At 39.3% G+C, this 21,399-nt stretch overlaps 1 protein-coding gene and 1 long non-coding RNA gene across 2 annotated transcripts in view; both read right to left on the bottom strand.

Annotated features, from left to right (window-relative positions):
• Positions 1–12,523, bottom strand: LOC135111701 (uncharacterized). Its single transcript, XR_010273879.1, has 2 exons — positions 11,750–12,523; positions 1–2,615 (listed from the first exon to the last, which is right to left on the bottom strand). It is a non-coding gene; the product is annotated as an uncharacterized LOC135111701 (long non-coding RNA).
• Positions 12,524–13,020: 497 nt separating this feature from the next.
• Positions 13,021–21,399, bottom strand: part of LOC135111822 (homer protein homolog 2-like) — a 40,169-nt gene continuing 31,790 nt past the window's right edge. Inside the window, 1 exon segment of the mRNA XM_064025531.1 lies at positions 13,021–21,353. Within this exon segment, the coding sequence (XP_063881601.1) occupies positions 21,168–21,353 (186 nt within the window). The 3' untranslated portion in view covers positions 13,021–21,167.

The following is a 21,399-nucleotide window of genomic DNA, read 5'->3' as shown; positions in this document are numbered from 1 at the left end:
ACAACGGACATGTATAACGGTTCGTGTGACCGCATCAGCTGGCATGACGTCATCAGACTTTCCAGTGTGTCTCCATCAATATTTAGCGTAATTTAGTGTTTTCCAGGAGTAACGAACACACTATTGGACTGATTTTTGCATAGATAAGTGGTAAATGATAGATAAGTTTGTGTAATGAGATTATTCATGTGTGTGGAGGGGAAGTGTGGAAGCATGGGTGTGTGGGGTGACGAGCGAGCCTACTGCAGCTCACCACCTGCCCTGTCACTGTTCCTGCCTGGTTGTTATTGTTGTTGTGTGTTTGAGTGAGTGAATTTGTTTCCCATAGTCTCTCACACCACCACTTCTGCCCCCACTACCATCCCTCTCGTCACCCATCCTTTATCTTTCTGATATCTTACTGACTTCCTGTGTTTCTTTGTTTCGCTCTACCAAACTTAATGCTCTTTCTATCCCTCACCCATACTCTTCACTTGGTATAAAATATAACTACAGCATCACGCCATATGACCGTGATGTTGCGGCACCATAAATTAAATCGATCAACTACAGCCTCAGTGTCACTGTATTCTAAACATATGTAGTGCCATGTGGCCTCTGTGGCCTGACACAGCCCTTATTAGCAGTATTATAGTTACAATCACCACCCAGTAGGTATGAATCCAGCAGGCAGCATGGTTAATTAGTTCTTTCCCAGTTGGTGCAGTTTCAATTCATAACTACAATATATTAAGAAATTATGTTTCTGGTTCAGTTTGCAAACATGGAGTTGGCACTTATGTACATAATTCCTACTGGTGTCTCAATATGAACATCAAAATACCTAATGTTTGCTCAGTTTTTCTTCCAGATTACAAATTATTCATTGTAGTTGTTTGTAGACCTCCCTCCTACTCCTTCTATGACAACAATGCACTTACAGATTTCCTAGCAGATTTTTGCACTAACAGGGAAGTAATAGTGATGAGGGATTTTAATCTTCCTTCAATTTCTTGGTCACTTGGAGGAGTAAGTATTAATGCAGTATCTCATACTGATAAGCTTTTCCTGGATTGTTTTATCTCTCTAGGCCTTACTCAGTGGATTCATGAGCCAACAAATATCAGGGCAAGCAGTACTCTAGATCTATTTTTTACCACAGAAACTGATAGAGTAGTTTCCTCTAATGTTCTTCCTCCATTTCCAAATTGTGATCACTGTGTTATACTTTTTGGCTATATTTTTCAGTTCAAACTTTTGATGTCAAATATTGAATCTGAATCCCCAAGGCTAATTTCAAACAAATTAACCAATTCTTGTCTACTATTGACTGGGACTTTGAATTCCAGAATATGAACACTAACGGTTCTTACAACAAATTCTTGTCATTTGTATCATATCTTGGAAGAATTTATGCTCCACAAAAAGCTTCTTGCTCCTTGTTTGCCCCTGCCCCCATCTTCACTGATTGTTGCACATGCCTACGTTCTCACTGATGCTGGTTTCGCAGTGTATCAATCTTCTTTCTCACATCTTCAGCAGAGAATGACCAACCACCACTGTTCATGTGTTCTGCTATTTTCTGCAGTGTTGTGGCCTTTCTGTCTCTATTTCTATATTCCACAGTCTTGACATTCCACAGACACGGTTCCTCTCTGTACAAATCTATCAAATGCCTGATTGCTTCCCTTACCCACTTAACCATGACCATTTGTACAGACATGATTTCACTCCATCTGGTCTACAATTGATAGATACCCATGGAGGGCATAATGTTGACTTGTAACATCGTGTGTCAGGCAACGTGGTCCCTAGTCAGGCACCCATCCAGTGCCTCAACAACAAGGACAGGCACTTAGATGGTTTGCCTGTGGTTCCCCATCTATGGTATCATCTACACTCATGATCGCCACCCATACCACAAAATTGGTAACAGTGTCTGCCTGCTGTGCATTTGCCCCTTGTGTGGAAAGGACTTTACCAGTTAACAATGGGAAGCAGAATGGAGCTCTCATGACGTCAGTAGCGAGCACCCCACATTCATAGTTTCAGAACCTTAGACACTGTCTGGTGGGACAGAGACGTGGAAATACGACCTTACCAGGCACAGGATGAATTTACTTATTTATCAGACGAACTGAAGCTATTAATTGATTGGGTCTCCTGCCCTGTCAACATGGTTTTGTTTATCTTATTGTACACCACGGTTATGATGTACCACACCAGCAGCAACCACCTGTCTCTCGAGCCCAAACTAACACTGACTTTAAATACCTGTGTTGCCAGTGGACACCAGCTTCGAAGATTGTCCGCTGGTCTTTGCCTGGTGAATGGAATAGAAATTATGGTGTACAATTTAATCTGGTACCACTTTGTTGCCATATCAACCTCCCTCATTTCAACACTTATGATGTCATCCTACTTCATCTTGCGATATGGTTAACGGTGTTTGTCTGATAGACAGTGTTTGACCATGTGAATGCGCCCTAAGAGCTCATTTAAGACTTTCCTGTAATTTCTATTGCATTTATTTTTATTAAATTTTCTGGTTCTGTTGCGGCAGTTTTTCTCTCCAGACAGTCTTTGAGGTATTGTGTTCCTCTTCCTTGTTCTCTCTCCCTTCATCCTCTTGTTTTCTGCCAAATTAGTATATACTATATTATGATGTATATATTTATATGAAATAATGAGAATATATTTATATGAAATAATGAAAAATACACTAAATCTAGGAAATATTCAAAAGGATTTAAGGACAAATGATGCAAGACTCCAAAATTAAATTGTTACAATAACAAGAAAATATATTTGTACAAATTATGCTGGGCCATCAATTCTTACACAAAACTTGAGAAAAACCTAACAAGCAGCTTAGGAATGTTGAATGAGGCATCTGGTTATGGATTTACCAACAAGGCAAGGTTGTATGAGTAGTCTAAATTTCCTGAAGTACAAAAACTATTAAGGACTGTATTCAAAGCTGTTGGGGTTAGTACTGACAGTTCTGAACCCACAATCTGAAGAGATGTGTTGTCTGTGCCAAATTGGTGACCAAGGCCTTTTTAATGATGGAGTGGAGGACAAGTGACTGAGGAACATAAATATTAATAGAAACAGGATAAAATTGTTTTAAAGATGAAAGATAAAATTTGTAATTTGTACCAATGACCAGTCGACAACATCCCATAGCATGACTGCTCATCTCATCTCCTTGACCACATGATGTCACTTCAGTCCAATACTACTCTCTTTGCCCCCACATGGCCAATGCAAATATCCCAATAATATTGCCAGGATTAATTTTGTTAGCCAAGATCTCCCTGATGAACTCTATATAGGCAGAACACACTATAAAGTCAAACCTTATATTCTGCCAGTGTCAAAACTGTTAGCGCTTTGGCCATCCAACAAAGTATTGCAGGTCAACTGCACGTTACCCAATCTGCTCTTCACCAAGCCACAACTGAGCTCACCATATCTGCACTAACTACACAGGATAACATAATGTATTTTACCACAACTGCCCTACATATTGCTTTGAAGTAGATATTGCTGCTCTCTGCTTCAAACATGGCTTTACACTTAAGGAACCTTGTCAACAAGCCCTTCTTCTCGGCTTTTGACTTCCTGCTGCCTGCAAATCCCCCCCCAACTTGTGAGAGTCCTCCACCTTCCATTCCAACCTCTAATACCTCTTCCCTGAGCCATGACACTCCCACTTCAACACCTTCAGCTCCCCCCCTCCCCCTACAGCTTTGTTCCCAATTATTTCACAAGCAAGGTCTTCACACTCCCCTACCTTCTAACCTCAACACTTCTACCACAACCCCCATCCTCCTCTTCACTAGCATCAATGCGAGTCTCTACTCCCCAACCATCTCTCCCAGTAACTTCACCTGAGACCATGATAGATATTGCAAATTACATTGCACAGATCACTAATTCCCATTTAGCCTCCCTTTCCACTGCTCCTTCACCCTCTTCTACAGATACTGCAAACCTTCAGGTTTCTGCTGAGATCCATCATCCAACAACCTCCCTCCTATCTCTCTACCCTCATTTCCTACTTCCCTCACTCCTTCCTTCCTTCCAAGCCTCCACCTATTTCACTTGATTCTCCTCAAACCCCCAATCACTTTGCTTTCCTCTTCCACTCCATCCTCTTCCTTCCTGCCTACCAGTCTTCTCAACCTCCCATTACCCCCTCACTGCAACTTTGAATCTTAAATACCTAGACACTCTTCCTGACCCTACTTCCTTTAGCTCTGACTCCCTCCCATCCCCTCTCCCTCCCTCTGACACTCCTCTCCCCTCTATTCCTAGCTCATCTACCTCTACATTATTACAACCCGTTAACCTAACCTTCCCTTCCTTACTCCCTCCTCAATGTTTTCCACCTTGAAATGTAACATACTTCAACATACACTCCACAAACCCTTCAATATGCACTTTTATAAAATACAACTCTTAAGTCCAAGACTACCCTCCTTTGTTCTAAAAGCCCACTTTCTCAAACACATTTCAACACATAGTGCAAACACCCTAGTCTATACAGATGGGTCTAAGTCAACTAATAGCTTCAGTTTTGCTCTTTCCTAACCCAAAATTTACATCTTTGCCTACCATCTATCTCCAGTGTTCTTACCACTGAACTCTATGCCATCCTCTGTCCTAAAACATATCTCCACCTATCCATCATCATCCTTTACCATCTTTACTGACTCTGCCAACTCCACACAGAAAAAAGACCATCCACTTCTGCTGGGTCCTAAGTTATGTAGGCATCCCTGACAATGAAAGTGTCAACTTTTTAGCTCACATGGATAAATTGTCAGGTGCCTCACCCCTTCAATCCATCCCATGTTCAGACTGCTTTCCAGTTTTCTGCAAATATCAATATGACTGCAGTCTTCCTGGTCCAAACTGTCACCAAACAAACTACTTACAGTCAAGTCCTCTATTTCTTCTTTAACCATGGCACCCAAATAGGTGCCTGGAAACAGCACTGGCCTAGTTATGTACTGGAAACATCAACCTCACCAACTCGCACCTTATGAACAAACTCCCCATCCCCTTTATGCCCAACTTGTAACATAACCCTCTCTGTTTCCCACATCCTCCTCTCCTGCCTTAGACATACAGCTGCTTATGCTGTTGCCTTCCCTCATCTCACTTTTCTTTCCTGGCTTTCCATGTCTATGTGATATTATTAGTGTTGCAAACTTTCTGTATGGAACACCTCATATCATACTTAAAACAAATCAATATCCTGCACTATATAACGATCCGATCTCACCAAAATAATCACTCTTCAACCTCCAGACCAGCAACCCCATCATTACCCTCACCACCCTCTCTTCCCTGACATAGCACCACATAACACCAGCTGTCAGATGTCCGGCACTCATACTCCCCATTAATCAATCAACTTTTGTCATTACTTACAGAATATACCACAGAGAGAGAGAGACTTCATCTCAAGTTTCCTTTCTGACCATTCTATTGCTGCTGTGGTAGACAGTCACTGTTCTTCTCCTAAATCTATTAACAGTGGTGTTCCTCAGGGTTCTGTCCTGTCACCCACTCTCTTCTTATTATTCATTAATGATCTTCTAAACCAAACCTCTAGTCCTATCCACTCCTACGCTGATGATACCACCCTGCACTTTTCCACGTCTTTTCATAGACGTCCAACCCTTCAGGAGGTAAACATATCACGCAGGGACGCCACAGAACGCCTGACTTCTGATCTTTCTAAAATTTCTGATTGGGGCAGAGCAAACTTGGTATTGTTCAATGCCTCAAAAACTCAATTCCTCCTTCTATCAACTCGACACAACCTTCCAGACAACTATCCCCTCTTCTTCAATGACACTCAACTGTCCCCCCTCTTCTACACTGAACATCCTCGGTCTGTCCTTTACTTATAATCTGAACTGGAAACTTCACATCTCATCTCTAGCTAAAACAGCTTCAATGAAGTTAGGTGTTCTGAGACGTCTCCGCCAGTTTTTCTCACCCCCCCCAGCTGCTAACTCTTTACAAGGGCCTTATCCGTCCATGTATGGAGTATGCTTCACGTGTCCGGGGGGGGGTTCCACTCATACTGCTCTTCTAGACTGGATGGAATCAAAAGCTTTTCGTCTCATCAACTCCTCTCCTCTAACTGACTGTCTTCAGCCTCTCTCTCACCGTTTTCAGCCTCTCTCTCACCGCCGCAATGTTGCATATCTAGCTGTCTTCTACCGCTATTTTCATGCTAACTGCTCTTCTGATCTTGCTAACTGCATGCCTCCCCTCTTTCCGTGGCCTCACTGCACAAGACTTTCTTCTTTCTCTCACCCCTATTCTGTCCACCTCTCTAACACAAGAGTTAACCAGTATTCTCAATCATTCATCCCTTTCTCTTGTAAACTCTGGAACTCCCTGCCTGCTTCTGTATTTCCACCTTCCTATGACTTGAATTCCTTCAAGAGGGAGGTTTCAAGACACTTATTCATCAATTTTTGACCACTGCTTTGACCCTTTTATGGGACTGGTATTTCAGTGGGCATTTTTTTTTTATTAGATTTTTGTTGCCCTTAGCCAGTGTCCTTCCTACATAAAAAAAAAAAAAAAACATTTATCATCAGTTTATATTTTGAAGCAGCATTTATGTTGCCTTTTTATAACTCAGTGACTGCCTGGGTCATTGTACAATGACTTTCTGGTAGACTATTTATTAATTTATTTGTACTTTTGTAAGGTTTTTGATGGTTGATCATATAACATTATTGACTAAACTGCTGGTGGTTGGAATACAGGGATATATTCTAAATTGGATTAAAAGGTTTTCTCTCAGGCAGAGAGACATTTGTCAGTTTTGAATTTCCAAGGAGGCCAGTCCTCAGAAGTGTTCACCCAGGGTCTGTGTTGCGACATGTACTGTTTCGGTATTGCAGTTTCAACCAGTACAGGACAGTATCTCACAGCTTATAAGATGCACCTCAGAGTTTGGGCAGGCATTGAAAAAATAAATAAATAAATAAAAAAAATAATAATAATAATAATAATAATAATAATAATAATAATAATAATAATAAATAAATAAATAAATAAATAAAAAAGATAAATAAGTGGGTTTAAGCTCTGAATATGAAATGAAGGGTTTCACCTGACATTTGAAGCACTCTCATATGCATTCAGATCCCTTATTAAATCGCAATATTTCAATATTTACTAGGACCTACCAACACTGGTCCTTAGACCAATCTTGCCGTGATGTGTAAACAAAAATGGAGTAGGCGGTAACATTGTCAGAGCCTAGAAGGGTAATAAAGTTTGTACATATATATATATATGATCAGACACATAATTCTAGTTATAATATTTTAGTACATTTTCAAGGCGTAAGGATGTGTGAAAATAGATTCACCTCATTTTCTAGAATGTATTTTTATTTTGAAATATTCAGTATATTTCTAAAACAAAAGAAAGTGTGAAAATAAACGTGTTCTATTCATCATGAAATTTAGTACAATTGTATTTTTTTTTTTTTTTTTGTTCTTAATTAAAATCCTTGAAAATAAATTTGTTCTATTCATGTCTTACCTCAAGGAATAATGGCATCATACTAAGGAATGCAGTGAATCGTGTGTGTGTGTGTGTGTGTGTGTGTGTGTGTGTGTGTGTGTGTGTGTGTCGCGAGTTGGTTTTGACACATGCAATGTAAGCGTCGTCACTTAATTTCTTGCTGCCTAGTGTTATTCTATGTGGATTATCAGTAAGTACATGTTATAAATTGTTACCTTCCATTTTTTTTTTTTTTTTTTTTTTTTTTTTTTGTTGAAACAATCATCACTTTGTTTACATGTACGAAGATATTTTGGGTTTGATTTAAGGACCACTGATGATGCTCCATGGTCTCCAACGTCACTTGACAGGCACTCTTGGAATGGACGTTGCCATAGACTTACCACTAACCACTGCCCCAAAGTTGAACCTTGGCCTTATAAGACACAGGCCCAGTTTCTGAGACTTTTTTTTTTTTCTTTTTTTTTTTTTTTAGGCGCATCTTATAAGCCAATCAAATACGGTAACTATAGCCCTTCGCAGGGTCTACATCTCACTGTTTGGAGCATTTCTGGACCCATTTTACCCTGTTGGAAATTAATAACAACTTCAGAAGAGAATTTTGAAGGTTGAAGTCATTGGAGGGTTTTCGGAACTAAACCGCTAGATGTCGTTGCTGCTCATCTAACTGTAGGAAAGAGCTAAAATACTGTTGTAGTAAATCCCAGGTGCGTAAAGATACATAGAACATTGATCATCATGATACTATTGAAATGATGTATCGACTTTTCAGTATCTGGTATGGATAATATTGAGAGAATGTGGTCAAATTATTATTATTATTTATTTTTTTTTTTGTGTGTGTGATATCGAGTAAACTGCTAGCATAATCTTAAATAAAGCATATTACAAGTATGAAAACTATTGATTTGAACAATGAAAAAAATAAATAAAAAAATAAAAAAAATCACTGTACTATATTGTATGACAACCTACTCAGTAATATCGTGATATATGGCTTTTTTTTTTTTTTGTGGGGATTTTAGCATCCCTCTCACGAAGCAAGCGACAAGGCAAAGTAATCGAGAACTAAAACCAACATCTCTCAGGCGATCCTGCTGCTGCTGTAGTGTCCAGCTACCGTAATCCATTGCTTAGGGCGTAGTGGAGATGGGCACCGCAGCAACATTCAACTTTTTGTCCAGTAAAGTGTTTCTTAAGTTCAACCAGCGCGGCTGAGTCAGGTGTTTGTTTCGGTTAGAGATACAGCATTACTATCGCCAGGACACTCGAGCTGCCATTTTTTTTTTTTTTTTTTTTAATTAAAATTGCCTTTCCATAAACTAGGAAGATCTATGTAATTTGGACTTTTGACTGTCACAGACAAGTTGCCTTTATATTTACTGTCGTCTAGATTAAGACGTTTCCAATCAAGAAAGTATTCATTTGGAGATCTTATGACCAAATAAATTAAATGCCGATTCACTAGAAAATCAACTTAAATACATCTGTTCATGAAAAGAGTTTAATTTTACTTGTGCTATTACTTAGAAGGGATTATGTAGAAAAATATATTATATAAGCCCATTGCATCTTCATGTAAATAAAATAACACTAGGTATATCTGATATTGCTTGTATGTGAGGAGTTTGTGTCTGTGCTGCCACCTGGTGACAACCACTAGTTCTGAAAACTCCCCATTCTAGCTTAGATCGAACTCTAGTCGTCTCTTGTAGGATACAAGAGACTACGGAGGCTCACTGTCAATTGTTAATATGATTAGCCAGTGGAGGGAGGTGAAGCAAACAGTGCCAGTGTTTGGCAGGGAAAAAGGGTTGATATTTAGCAAAAGAAATGTTTAAGATTAGGTTAGGTCATGCTCGATTTGGTTAACGTCCTAGCGGGTTGGTCCAGGGGAGGAGAGGAACAGTCCCCCTGGTTAAGTTAGATTAGGGAAATTTGAAACTTCGATTTTTGAACGTCTACATTTCACTTATTTTCTCTTCCCCCCATCCCTAAATCTCCCGATTCCCCACAGGCCCCAAACCTTGTATGGGAGATTAGGGAGGGGGGGTGTATTTCTTGATAAGAAGTCCGTCTCCCCCATTCCCCCCGAATAACCCCAAAATAAGCTTGGGGGACCTGTGGGGAATCGAGGGTTTTGGGTAGGGGAATGAAAATAAGTGAAGGGCGTTCAAAAATCTAGGAAAATTTTCCTTAATACTTTGAATTTCCCTAACCTATCCCCTAGACCCTGCCCCCACTAGGACGTTAACCTAACCTACCTGGTGGGGCTGTGTCTCCGCCCCCTGGACCCCTCCCGCTAGGACGTTAATCTAACCTAGCATAACCATACCTAATCTAATCTAATCTAACCTAACCTAGCATAACCTAACCTAACGAGGGACCTCAAAAATTATACCGTTATACATGGCCGGTGTAGTGTGGACATTCTCAGGGCGATGGAGGTGGGTACAGTTTGGCGGCTTCCTTAATAACCACATGGAATCTCTTCCTTACGTCTGTATATCGCATCTTAACAACTATTGTTGCTAAATATCTCACATAGTGACTTTTCCTGCTGAACACTGGCACCGTTCGCTTCACCTTCCTCCTCTGGGTACCCATACTAAAAAACCCTCTATCAGAATGACTGACACGTCTCTAAAACAAATGAAAAGTTTAAATGAATCTACCGTGGAAAGTCATAATTGGTGGCCTTAGGAATGGCCTCATGAGTGGCACCGTGTGATTGGAGGGGTCAGCTGTATGGATACCATGAAATCCTAATATGCCCTACCCACAAATCCCAGTTTTAAATAAAAGAAAATAATTTCAGTGTTTACCCTTGACTAGTGCAGAGCTCGCTGGACTTGCAAAATATCAAATTTCTTCACACTTTCGAGTGCTATTACTGCCATACTAGCGTCTAGTATGGCTTTAGTGCCCGAGACAAGAAGAAATGTCGCGGCCATGAGCGTGCCACAGCTTCACGTGAATCGGCTGTTATTACAATTTTTAGCTTTCATTATCTGTTTAACAATAGTTTTGTTAATTCATCAAATTTTGGATTAATCTGGATATCACGTCCGTGTTACATACAAACACGAAACTCGCATGTCATGGTGAAAGGTTCGGTGACCTTGCTGTAAACGTTATAAGGAGAGAAAAAAAAAAAAAAAAAAAAAACGGGCACGTGTCTAGTTAAACTAAACACGAGCCTCATAATTCTTTTTTAATTTTAAAATTTAATTTCAAAAAAATTGGGGAGCACGTGTCTAAATTTTAATTTAATTAAAAAAAATTAGGGGGCACGTGTCTAGTTAAACTAGACAAGTGCCCCCTAATTTTTTTAACGTTTAACTCTCATGGCCGCAACATTTCTCCTTGTCTCAGGCACTAAAGCTGTAAACTGCCAGGCTCCTACATTTTTTTTTTTTTTTTATGTAGGAAGGACACTGGCCAAGGACAACAAAAATCCAGTAAAAAAATATGTCCACTGAAATGCCAGTCCCATAAACGGGTCAAAGCAGTGGTCAAAAATTGATGAATAAGTGTCTTGAAACCTCCCTCTTGAAGGAATTCGTCATAGGAAGGTGGAAATACAGAAGCAGGCAGAGAGTTCCAGAGTTTACCAGAGAAAGGGATGAATGATTGAGAATACTGGTTAACTCTTGCGTTAGAGAGGTGGACAGAATAGGGGTGAGAGAAAGAAGAAAGTCTTGTGCAGCGAGATCGAGGAAGGAGGGGAGGCATGCACTTAGCAAGATCAGAAGAGCATTTACCATGAAAATAGCGGTAGAAGACAGTTAGATATGCAACATTGCGGCGGTGAGAGAGAGGCTGAAGACAGTCAGTTAGAGGAGAGGAGTTGATGAGACGAAAAGCTTTTGATTCCACCCTGTCTAGAAGAGCAGACCAGTCATTACTTATTATTGGTTTAAAATAATTTATTTGGTGGCCTGCAGTGCTTCCTGTATTTCAGAAATTCTCATGATTCTGCAATTCCATAAAACAAAAATACAAATTAACTAACCTCCGAACCATTAAAGGGAACAGTCCAGCCATTAGCCTAGGGAGCCTCACATATGTCTGTTGTTTCACTCAGTGCTTCGGTCACTGCCATGTCACGTCCTTACAGCTGACAAATTAGCTGCCTACATACTGAATCTTGTGATATCACACATAAGCACAAAGGAATTAACCAGGTGTTACTTACTGCAGCATAGGCAAAGTAGATCCAACTGGATTTCACAAGCGGGGCAAGGGCTACACGAGGCAACCACCAACCACGCAGCAGTGGGAGCGCCGCGTTGTGCGGCGCAGCGGCGGTGTTTCTCCTTTTCCACGGTTTGACATTTCTATGATTGACATGTTACAATACTTTTTATTTTTATTTATTTATTTTTTCAAACAAACTGACATGTGAGATTTAATTTATTTTATATTTTATCTATTTTTATACTTTTTAATCTTATTATATTTCGTCTGACAATAACAATGCTAAGGAATTTTAACACCTGGTGGTTTGTTAACGTGGGCACGCGTGGGCATGTAGCGTTATTTTGCCTCTTCCAGCGTTACTTATAATACTGATTTCCTTGTGATATCCAATATTTCTTAGATGGTTGGTTATAATCATGTAATAGATTGTCAGGTGGTAGATTGGTTCCCGTAATGAAGACAATGAATATATGTTCATGCTTGTATCTGTTTTATCACCTCAAATTGTTTCCTTATTGATGTCAAATGGTTTCTAATGGTAACATGAGGACAATTAATTATATTTAGGTATATGTAGGTAAGTGCTGAATACTAAAGATATTAGATGGTTTCAAGAACATAAGAACAAGAAATAAGGGAAGCTACAAGGAGCCACCAGGCTTACACGTGGCAGTACCCTGTATGAAATATACCTACCTATTTCCAGCTATCATCCCCATCCATAAACCCGTCTAATCTTCTCTTAAAGCTCTCTAATGTCCTAGCACTAACATGATGGAACTCTGCTGTCATTAGAGCAGTCTACCTTAGAATATTCTGGTTATTTTTTGTCCTAAGTATGAAAATTATATGCTAAACATTAGAGATCTTCACCTAGCAATCCATACTGTCCCTTGCATCAAATATTTGTCCATATTTGAGCCTTGTTTTGTCCGATATTCAATTGTAACTCACAAAGTTCTTTCCTTACTTAACATGTTGCATTTCTTCCTAAATTTTGATATTTTCTTTATCACTAAAAGCAAAATAAACAATTCACTTCCCCTCCTCTGATATCTCATGGCATGATGTGTGCATAACCCATCCCCATTGCACAGAGTACATGATTACATGTGTGACTTTGTGTGATATGCAATTTTTTCTTTCCCATAAAGACTACAACTGAAGTTGTTAGTCAAGAGTGAGGCAGTGCACCTCATTAAGAAGTGTCTGTTTTCCTTAAAAAGTATGAAATTACCCAAAGTTAAAGGAATCAATAAAACATTGTTTATGTAGATAAGATCGTAATCCTTTCTTCAGGGCTAACACTTTATACAGCTTTGTACAGCAACACAGAGAGTTTGTGGGTGCAAGTTGAGTGTGTTTTCTAGGTCATGTACAAACTGGAGTCAAACGTAAGCCATCCACTCACAACACTTATCAAAAGGTAATACTGTTTGAGCAAATTTACTTCTGATATTTAAACAGAATAGGAATAACATGCTAAAAACCTTAAGATCCTTCAACACCATCAGCCTCCAATACTGAACTTCTGTTCAGTTACATCTACTGTGACATATAATTTGATTTTCATATACATCTTAACCTAGTCTAGGAGAACCACCTGACCATCTAATAGCATAGAAACACTATCATCATCTAACCATTTACACTTTTAGCACACACGTTTGATACAATACTGAAACAATAGAAAAACAATGATTCTTGTGATTGCATCCTAGCACTGTAGGACATACCACAACACTAACTACACTTGTTCTTCATTTAGCCCAGAGGAGACACACAAGTCAAATATTAAATAATATTCTTTGGGCTACGGACTGTCTTTGATGCCTGTGTTTCTCTTCCACATTTATCTTGAACTCCTGTATTGTCATTCATTGATAAGGATTTCTTGTAAGGTTGATATGTCATGAAGAAAAATATAACTAAATTCCACACACCTCACCTCCAGTAGATGAGGTTCATGACCGTTAAGTTGAGTGGTGTGTGGGGTGTGCCTAGCTGCCGGCCAGCACACACCAACACACTACAAAAACAGCACCAACTTGCAGCCAGCCACCCGCAGCCCTGGGTGATGAGTATTGTATTGTTCACACACCAGATACACGCCTACCTCCAAAAAACAAACAAGTAATTTGGGACAATGAGCTAATTATGTGACCAAGAAACAGGAAGATGGTAAAATATGTGCTGAATTTCTGAAAAGGCAATAGTGACATTAGCCACCAGAGGGCTGAAACAGTCTTCCAATTTCACAGCTTAATCGTACAGTGGAAGGTTGATGACAGCTGTAAAGTATTTATATATATATATATAGATCTATATATTTATATTTATATTTATATATATTCATTTATATAAAAACATACGTGATGGTTCAATAACATCTTAAAAACTAGTATTGAAGACCTTAGACTTCTTCACACAATAAATGCATCACTTATGACTGTCTTTAGTTGTCATTAAATATCTCCATGATCAACACCTCATGAAAAAATAATAATGATAAAAATAATATGCTTTAAAGGGTAAACACTGATAATGTTGGAGAAGACAGTGAGCTTCACCCTGACTATATTATGAGCCATGAGTTTGTGCAAGGTCTAGCCTGGGTAATGGGTAATGGGAAGTACTACCCATCCTCCTCTCACTCACCACTAACAACATGCACAGATCATATTCTGCACACTCTACATCCAAAAAAGTGCAAGTATAAAACTGTAGTTAACATGGAATTATATTTTAAAATCAATATCCACTGAAGGCTTAAAGGGTTGTTATAATTAAGATACAATGATGATATTCTGTTCAAGCAGTAAAGCTACATGAGACAAGGCTCACAGCTGACCTTTGGTAACCACTTATGAAAGAAAGACAGCCAGCTTGTTACCAACTAATTATGACATGAATGGATGCAACATTTATTAAAACATACAGAGTTTAGCGAAAACTTTAAACAGTTTAGTCTTGAAGTATGGCTATTGGAACGATCAACCGGGATACAGCGCCTTTTCAAGAAACAATATAAAGATGAAGTAATGTTAAAGTTCCCTTCCAATTACTTTCCAGGCAAGACCCCACATACAGCCCACTGTCAAATACTCACTGATGTGAAACTTATTCCTCTGATGGAATTTGTTATTAGTTGGAATGGATAAAGCTGCCACACATGATGCGACACATATCAGGTGCTGTTTGTGCATGCCATAAATAAAAGGATCAGCAGGACAGGCGCATTCACTGCCCACATCACTCCTGGGGGTCCACCGCACACTGCCAGTTACTCAGAAAAGCAACACTTCTTCTGAAAGCTTGATACACAATAAAGTTTGGCTGCTACCAGGAAGCAAGCAGAAGCCAAGCGCCAACTATGGAATGCTAACAGTAGATCAATCCAAATTCAAGAAGCTTATACTATGAACACTATAACAAATGCAGAATGACTTTGACAATAATAGAAGTGAAAAAATGTCTAAGCCTGAGCTATTGGCAGCTTTAAAATTTGACTGATGGTAGTAGAGTATAATGTATATACAAATTTCTTAACAGATTCTCAGTAAGGGAGTGAGGGAGAGTCAAAACACATCCACACAATCAACAGTGACACACAACAGTACAGTGGCAGCTGGGGAAAGCAGCTCTCGGGTTGGCTGGCAGTGAAGGCCAGGCAGCTGCACACCAGTACCTGCATCCCTCACCCAGCAACCTGATGCTGCTGGGGCTTCAAACACTAGCTACAGGGTTGACTTCAAAGCACCAATGAAAGTGAAATGCAGCCATACACTCTGAGGGATTGGCACTATTTTCCACTGATCCACTTTGTTACAAAACTTCATTATTATATACACAACTCCCAAAACAACCACTTGCTGCTGTGCCTTGGGTGTGGCCACACACACTAAATAATAGTAAAGAGTCTAAATAAACACATAATTGTAATTCTGTTGAGTGGAAACCAGAGACTCTGGTGCTTTTAGATTCAAGACTTGGTAAGGAAATACATCCAGTTCAGTTTTAGCTTTCCTCTCATTCATGAAAGTGCATTTATCAAATCATTGTTCTTCAAGACATTCTGCTTACTTCAACACTCAGTCACATTCATTCACCCACTGACACATGTCTCAGGGTAATATGAAAACATTTTGGCCACTATGAGTAACAGGGAGCGAGGCAGTGAGTACTGGGCACTCTGGAGTAAAAATCACCCAGACTGTCCCACATACACAGCATATGCACACATTTAGATTCCATTCAACATCGCTTCTATATCTGACTACATATGAGGATGCTTGATCAATAAAGAAATTGCATATGTTCACAAAAAAGGATGAACTAATTCAGTTTTGTCTTTAACCCAAATAGTTACCAACAGAGGCTCCAGACATCCACCACCACAGTGAGCAGTCAGTCACACCCAGACACAGCCAGACTCACTCTTATACACTGAAGGACAGGAGGAGACACCAGCAATAGTGCCAAGGGAAAAATTATCACTGACACCACAATGTACAGGCAGGACGAAGTACAATGGTTGGAGCAAAGGTTCACTTAAGACTCTCATGTACAAAATAATAAAAACTGAGGGGGGGGTTTACACCTATTCCCCAGCTAAGACCATTAATGTCAAACTTAGCACACAAACAAGGATGAGCGGCACAACTAACACATCTTTGGTGTGCTACAGTGAGTGATCATGCAGGAATTAAAATAACAATATCAAGGTGGAATTCAAGAGAATAAAGGGACAGTACAGAAATTTGCTTTATACAGATTTCAATGAGACTTTCAGCTTCTCTGGCACTGAGCCATGATAGTTGTGTGATAAAAAAATTTTGTTGATATGATGCGAGAATGCGAAGCAACACCCAGACTGTGATGCCATGAGACACCATACAACTTATCAACATTACATCTTATATGGAAAGAGGAAAAATCATATGTACAATAAAGTGTGTAAAAAAAATATTTGTACTTACAAAAAATAAAACTCCATACTAATTATATCATGTCTGTGTAAAAGAAATGTCTTCGAGTTCCTAGCTGGTTATCACAATCAAGTAAAACTCACATATGTATAATCTTCCTGTCAACTTAAAAAGGTGATTGTTACATGAAGTATGCATGTAAGTATCTATACATGTATGTATATAAATAAAATATATAACACAACATGAATTTCTCTTTGGGCCTTAAGCAGCTTCTTCCATGACACGCTAATGGAGGAGGAGGAGGATAATAAGAAGAGAAGAATGAGGAAATGGATAAGAGGAGGAGGAGGAGGAGGAGGAGGAGGGGGAGGGGGAAGATATGGAGGAGGAGGAGATGGATGAGGAGGAGGAGGAGGGACAAGGGAGATGGAGGAGTCTGGTTGTTAAAGAAGAGGAGAGAAAAAGAAGAGGAAGAAGGGAAGCAGGAGAAAGAGGAGGAGGGAGGGTCAGCAACAAGCCCACATAGGGTTAAATGTAGCAAATAAATATAATCAATAACTAAAGTAAGCATGAAAATGTCAGTGATGAAATAAAAGTAACTTGGAAAAATGTCTAATCTTAATCATACTTTCCTTTAGTGTGAATTGATATTTAAAGTTGGTATGGCAGCAAAATAAGAATTATAAAAGCCTTCTTCAATTACACTTGTGATTGCAAAAAGTACAAGGAAGATGACAGTGCATGAGCAAGAGGTCAAGAGCAGAAAGCCTAAAGTAACAGCATGAATCAAAATGACACAGGTAGAATAACAAGGCGCAGGTTCAGACACACAGGTATAAAAGGTATGAATGACACCCCACATACAACACTTGTGAGGGCTGAGTCTTGGTGCCTGGCAGATAATAGGGCAAGGAAGACAGATGTTACCAGAAAATGCATATATAAGTGAGATATGACCAAGAAAATCAGACAAAAGACCAATATACAGTTAGACATGCAGTCTGAAAAGAAATGGTTTACCATCTCCCTAATGATACACTGCAAGAAGAAAGATGATCAGCAATATAAAAACCAGAGTTATGCTATCAAAATGTTACAGAAAAATACCTCAAATTTGCACATGAAAATTTTGTTTTTCACAGACATGCCATTGTTAAAATTCACACAAGAAAATATGTTAGAGAAAAGGGACCTTAAGAAGGCCATCAGCAGCCAACAGATCAAATCCTACATTTGTTGCAATTCTTTTAAAATTATTACCTTTCAAACTCTACAAAGGTGGTGTCTGATCACCACCATCTTTATATTTTATTAAAATGCTGAGGATCTCTTTGATGAAAATAATTAAACACTTGTGACATACTCAGCTTCATGTCTGATGAGTTAGCTACCTGTCATGAATGAATTCAAGTTGTGCTGTTTCCACAATATCCAAACACCACACATTGCTTGCTACCTTCATGTGCTGTCTGGGTAACACAACCCTTTCTCATTGCAACACCTACATATGAACAATTCAAATAAGTGTCAATACAGTATCAAGATGAAGTGTGGTACTCACAACTGAATGAGCTGTGTGTCTTTGGTTAAGTACTTCACTTATTGAAAATAAGAATAGCAGCACTAAAATTTTAAGTAAATGGTTCTATACTGATGTATGCACTGTATTTATAAATAATAATGAACAAACGCTTTAAAAGCATCATAGGAAAAGTTAAGTAATTGGACTTTGAATATTATTTTAGGAAGACCAGTCATTATTTGTGGTGGTGTAACAAAATGCCCAGCACATTGAAGCTATACAAAAATATATTGGCATATATAAATTAAAACTCAAAAATATGCTCACATTCACGTGCTCTGACTGACCACCCAAAACATCCTGGTCTGTTAAGTGTACACATCCTCCAACTTCATCTACAACTTAGAAACACTTACTAAAAAGGAGCAACCTTCATTACAATACATTTGGCCTTCCAAGCTGCCTAATGTTTTCCTTTTCTTCAGCTGCCTCCATGCTAAGGGATATACTGAGTTACAAGACTCAATCTGGGAATTAGTTCACAAAACATCACTATCCTGAAGGAGAATCTCGGGGAGAAGAGAAATGGCAGATAGCTTACTCTCCTTCACTATTGTTGCTATTACTTTTTTTATGTTCACCATCACAAGGTCTCTCTCTCTCTCTCTCTCTCTCTCTCTCTCTCTCTCTCTCTCTCTCTCTCTCTCTCTCTCTCTCTCTCTCTTTCAATCTCAAAATACTGTATATTATCAACACATTAACAGCACTGCCAACATGAAGGTCAACCATCTACTGAACACCAGTTGTTGCTCATACAATTACAACTTAGGTCATCATCTGGGCTTGCTGTGGTGATTTGCCGAGCATTTTTCCCTGCTGTCCTATTGTAAGACAGTCAGCTGCTGCCCTACCAGACCCTACCATGGCCACCCTATTAAGGTTATGATATCTGACACTGAGTGATTGATTAATCATTAAGTATTAATTTATCTATATGTTTTTTTTTCTTTTATATACGTCTATCCTTTTCTTGCACAAATAAGGTGGTATCCAAGAAACAGATAAAAAAAAAAATATATATATATATATATATATATATATATATATATATATATATATATATATATATATATATATATATATATATATATATATATCAATAGACAGTCTTTGTTATTTCCTAAATCTTCACAAAGGACTGTTTCATCATGGTGTACTAAGTGCCTTCAGAATAGCACAGGTTTGGCTGGGACCAGGCAGGGGCACATTGGGTAGGGTGGCAGCCTAAACCATCATGACTGATAATGTCTATCAATGAGGTGGGAAAATTTTCTTTGAAAAATATGCAAAATAAAGAACAAATTAATGTACAACACACCTGTGCTTACTACTTGGTCTTCATCATTCCTCTGATATCGGCAAGTTAGCGCTGAAGGAATGACGAACCCAACAACAAGGGGGCAAATATTTCAGGATTCAATATGTGTTGCTGTGACAACATGAAACTGAAATTAAGTACTTTGCAATAAATGACCTTATATCTTTCGGTATGATATTTGGCACAAATCTGAAAGGCTCACTGACCACTCAGCACAAGACTTCAGGATGCATGTTGTGAAATACTGGAGCAAGTAGTAGGTATACCATTATTGACATGAATACCTGAAATCATTCACGACTTCACTTGATAAGCAATGTGCAAACTTCTAGGAATTCTCCTTGTGTACTCCTACTTAATCAAGATCAAAAGATGAGAGATAAGAGAGATATGATATATACTGCTGTCAGACAACTCAGACAGGGGCAAAGTTAACCTGAATCATCAGATTTAGAAAGATACCTTATCCTCTCACGATTACACAATATAAGTCTTGCTATCCTCTCACGATTACACAATATAAGTCTTGCTATTTAGGAATCAAACATTGTATCCAAGAAGTAGCTACCACAGTTAAAATGTAGCAAGAGTATTTCCTCAGTATGTACCTGTCTACAGCTTTCTTTCACTCAAATGGCCTGGTGATGGTGATCATTAAGAACTTTAAAAAATACCAGACGAATAATGGAACACTCATATATATGAGGCATTCTTGCAAAATACACACACACACACACACACACACACACACACACACACACACACACACACACACAGACACACACACATACACACACAGATAAATAAATAAATTAATATAAAATATAAGGTAATTGGTCTGCTGGCTGAGTTTCAAATGGGAGAAGTATCAATTAAACAATCATACAGAGCATGCAAGTAATCTTCACAGGAGTCATGTGAGTAAAAAGCTGAAAGAGGTCAAGGTGTAAAAAATGGGATATCTTTGATCAACAGAAGTAGAAATATGCCTACAAGAAGGTATGTATTATGTATTGCTGAGTCATGAACAAGGAACCACTATCACTATGGTATATAGATCAGGGAAAGGAACAGTATGTCGTGTGTGTGTGTGTGTGTGTGTGTGTGTGTGTGTGTGATTGTTTGTTTGTTGTGTAGTGTAGTGTAGTGTAGTGTAGTGTAGTGTAGTGTAGTGTAGTGTGGTGTGGTGTAGCGTGGTGTAGTGTAGTGTGGTGTAGTGTAGTGTAGTGTAGTGTGCTGTGGTGTGGTGTGGTGTGGTGTGGTGTGGTGTGTGTGAGAAGATCAACAGACTCCTCTACTCTCAGTGTTGGGAGACAAGGGATAAGGAATCAAGCAACAGGGAATGAAGTCATTGGGTGGGGGTCAGAGTCACTGATGACACCAGAAATTTCTCAGTTCGGGATGATAGGAAGGACAGATGGATAGACAGATTGCAAGAGTAGCAGCTAGCGTGTTTCCAGGTCAGAAGCGGCCGCAATCCCCGCGTTCACTACACGTGCCACACGGCCTGAAGGCGGATGGTCCTCCTCTGGGCTGTGCCGGAGTGCTGCGGGGCGGCCGGCGGCCCCCGACCTGGCCCCCCTCAAGTGTTAAGCAGGTGGTTCAGCTCATGGTGGAGGGCCAGCAGGTCCTTGATGCGATCGCTAAGCTGCAGGTTGACACTCTCCACCACCCCTCGCTGCGTGTCTTGTGTTGACATGGCCACCTCCAGCTGAGACTGAGCCCTCACTGTCTCCATCCGCAGTTGTTCATTCTCATCACTCAGCCGCTGTAGGAGAAAAGTTGATGACTAAGAATTCAGTGTGTTATCATCC

The sequence above is a fragment of the Scylla paramamosain genome, chromosome 22 (assembly GCF_035594125.1).
Source record: "Scylla paramamosain isolate STU-SP2022 chromosome 22, ASM3559412v1, whole genome shotgun sequence".
Taxonomy (NCBI): Eukaryota; Metazoa; Arthropoda; class Malacostraca; order Decapoda; family Portunidae; genus Scylla; species Scylla paramamosain.
The sequence above is the reverse complement of the archived record's forward strand: the minus strand, read 5'-3'. Positions and strand labels throughout refer to the sequence as shown.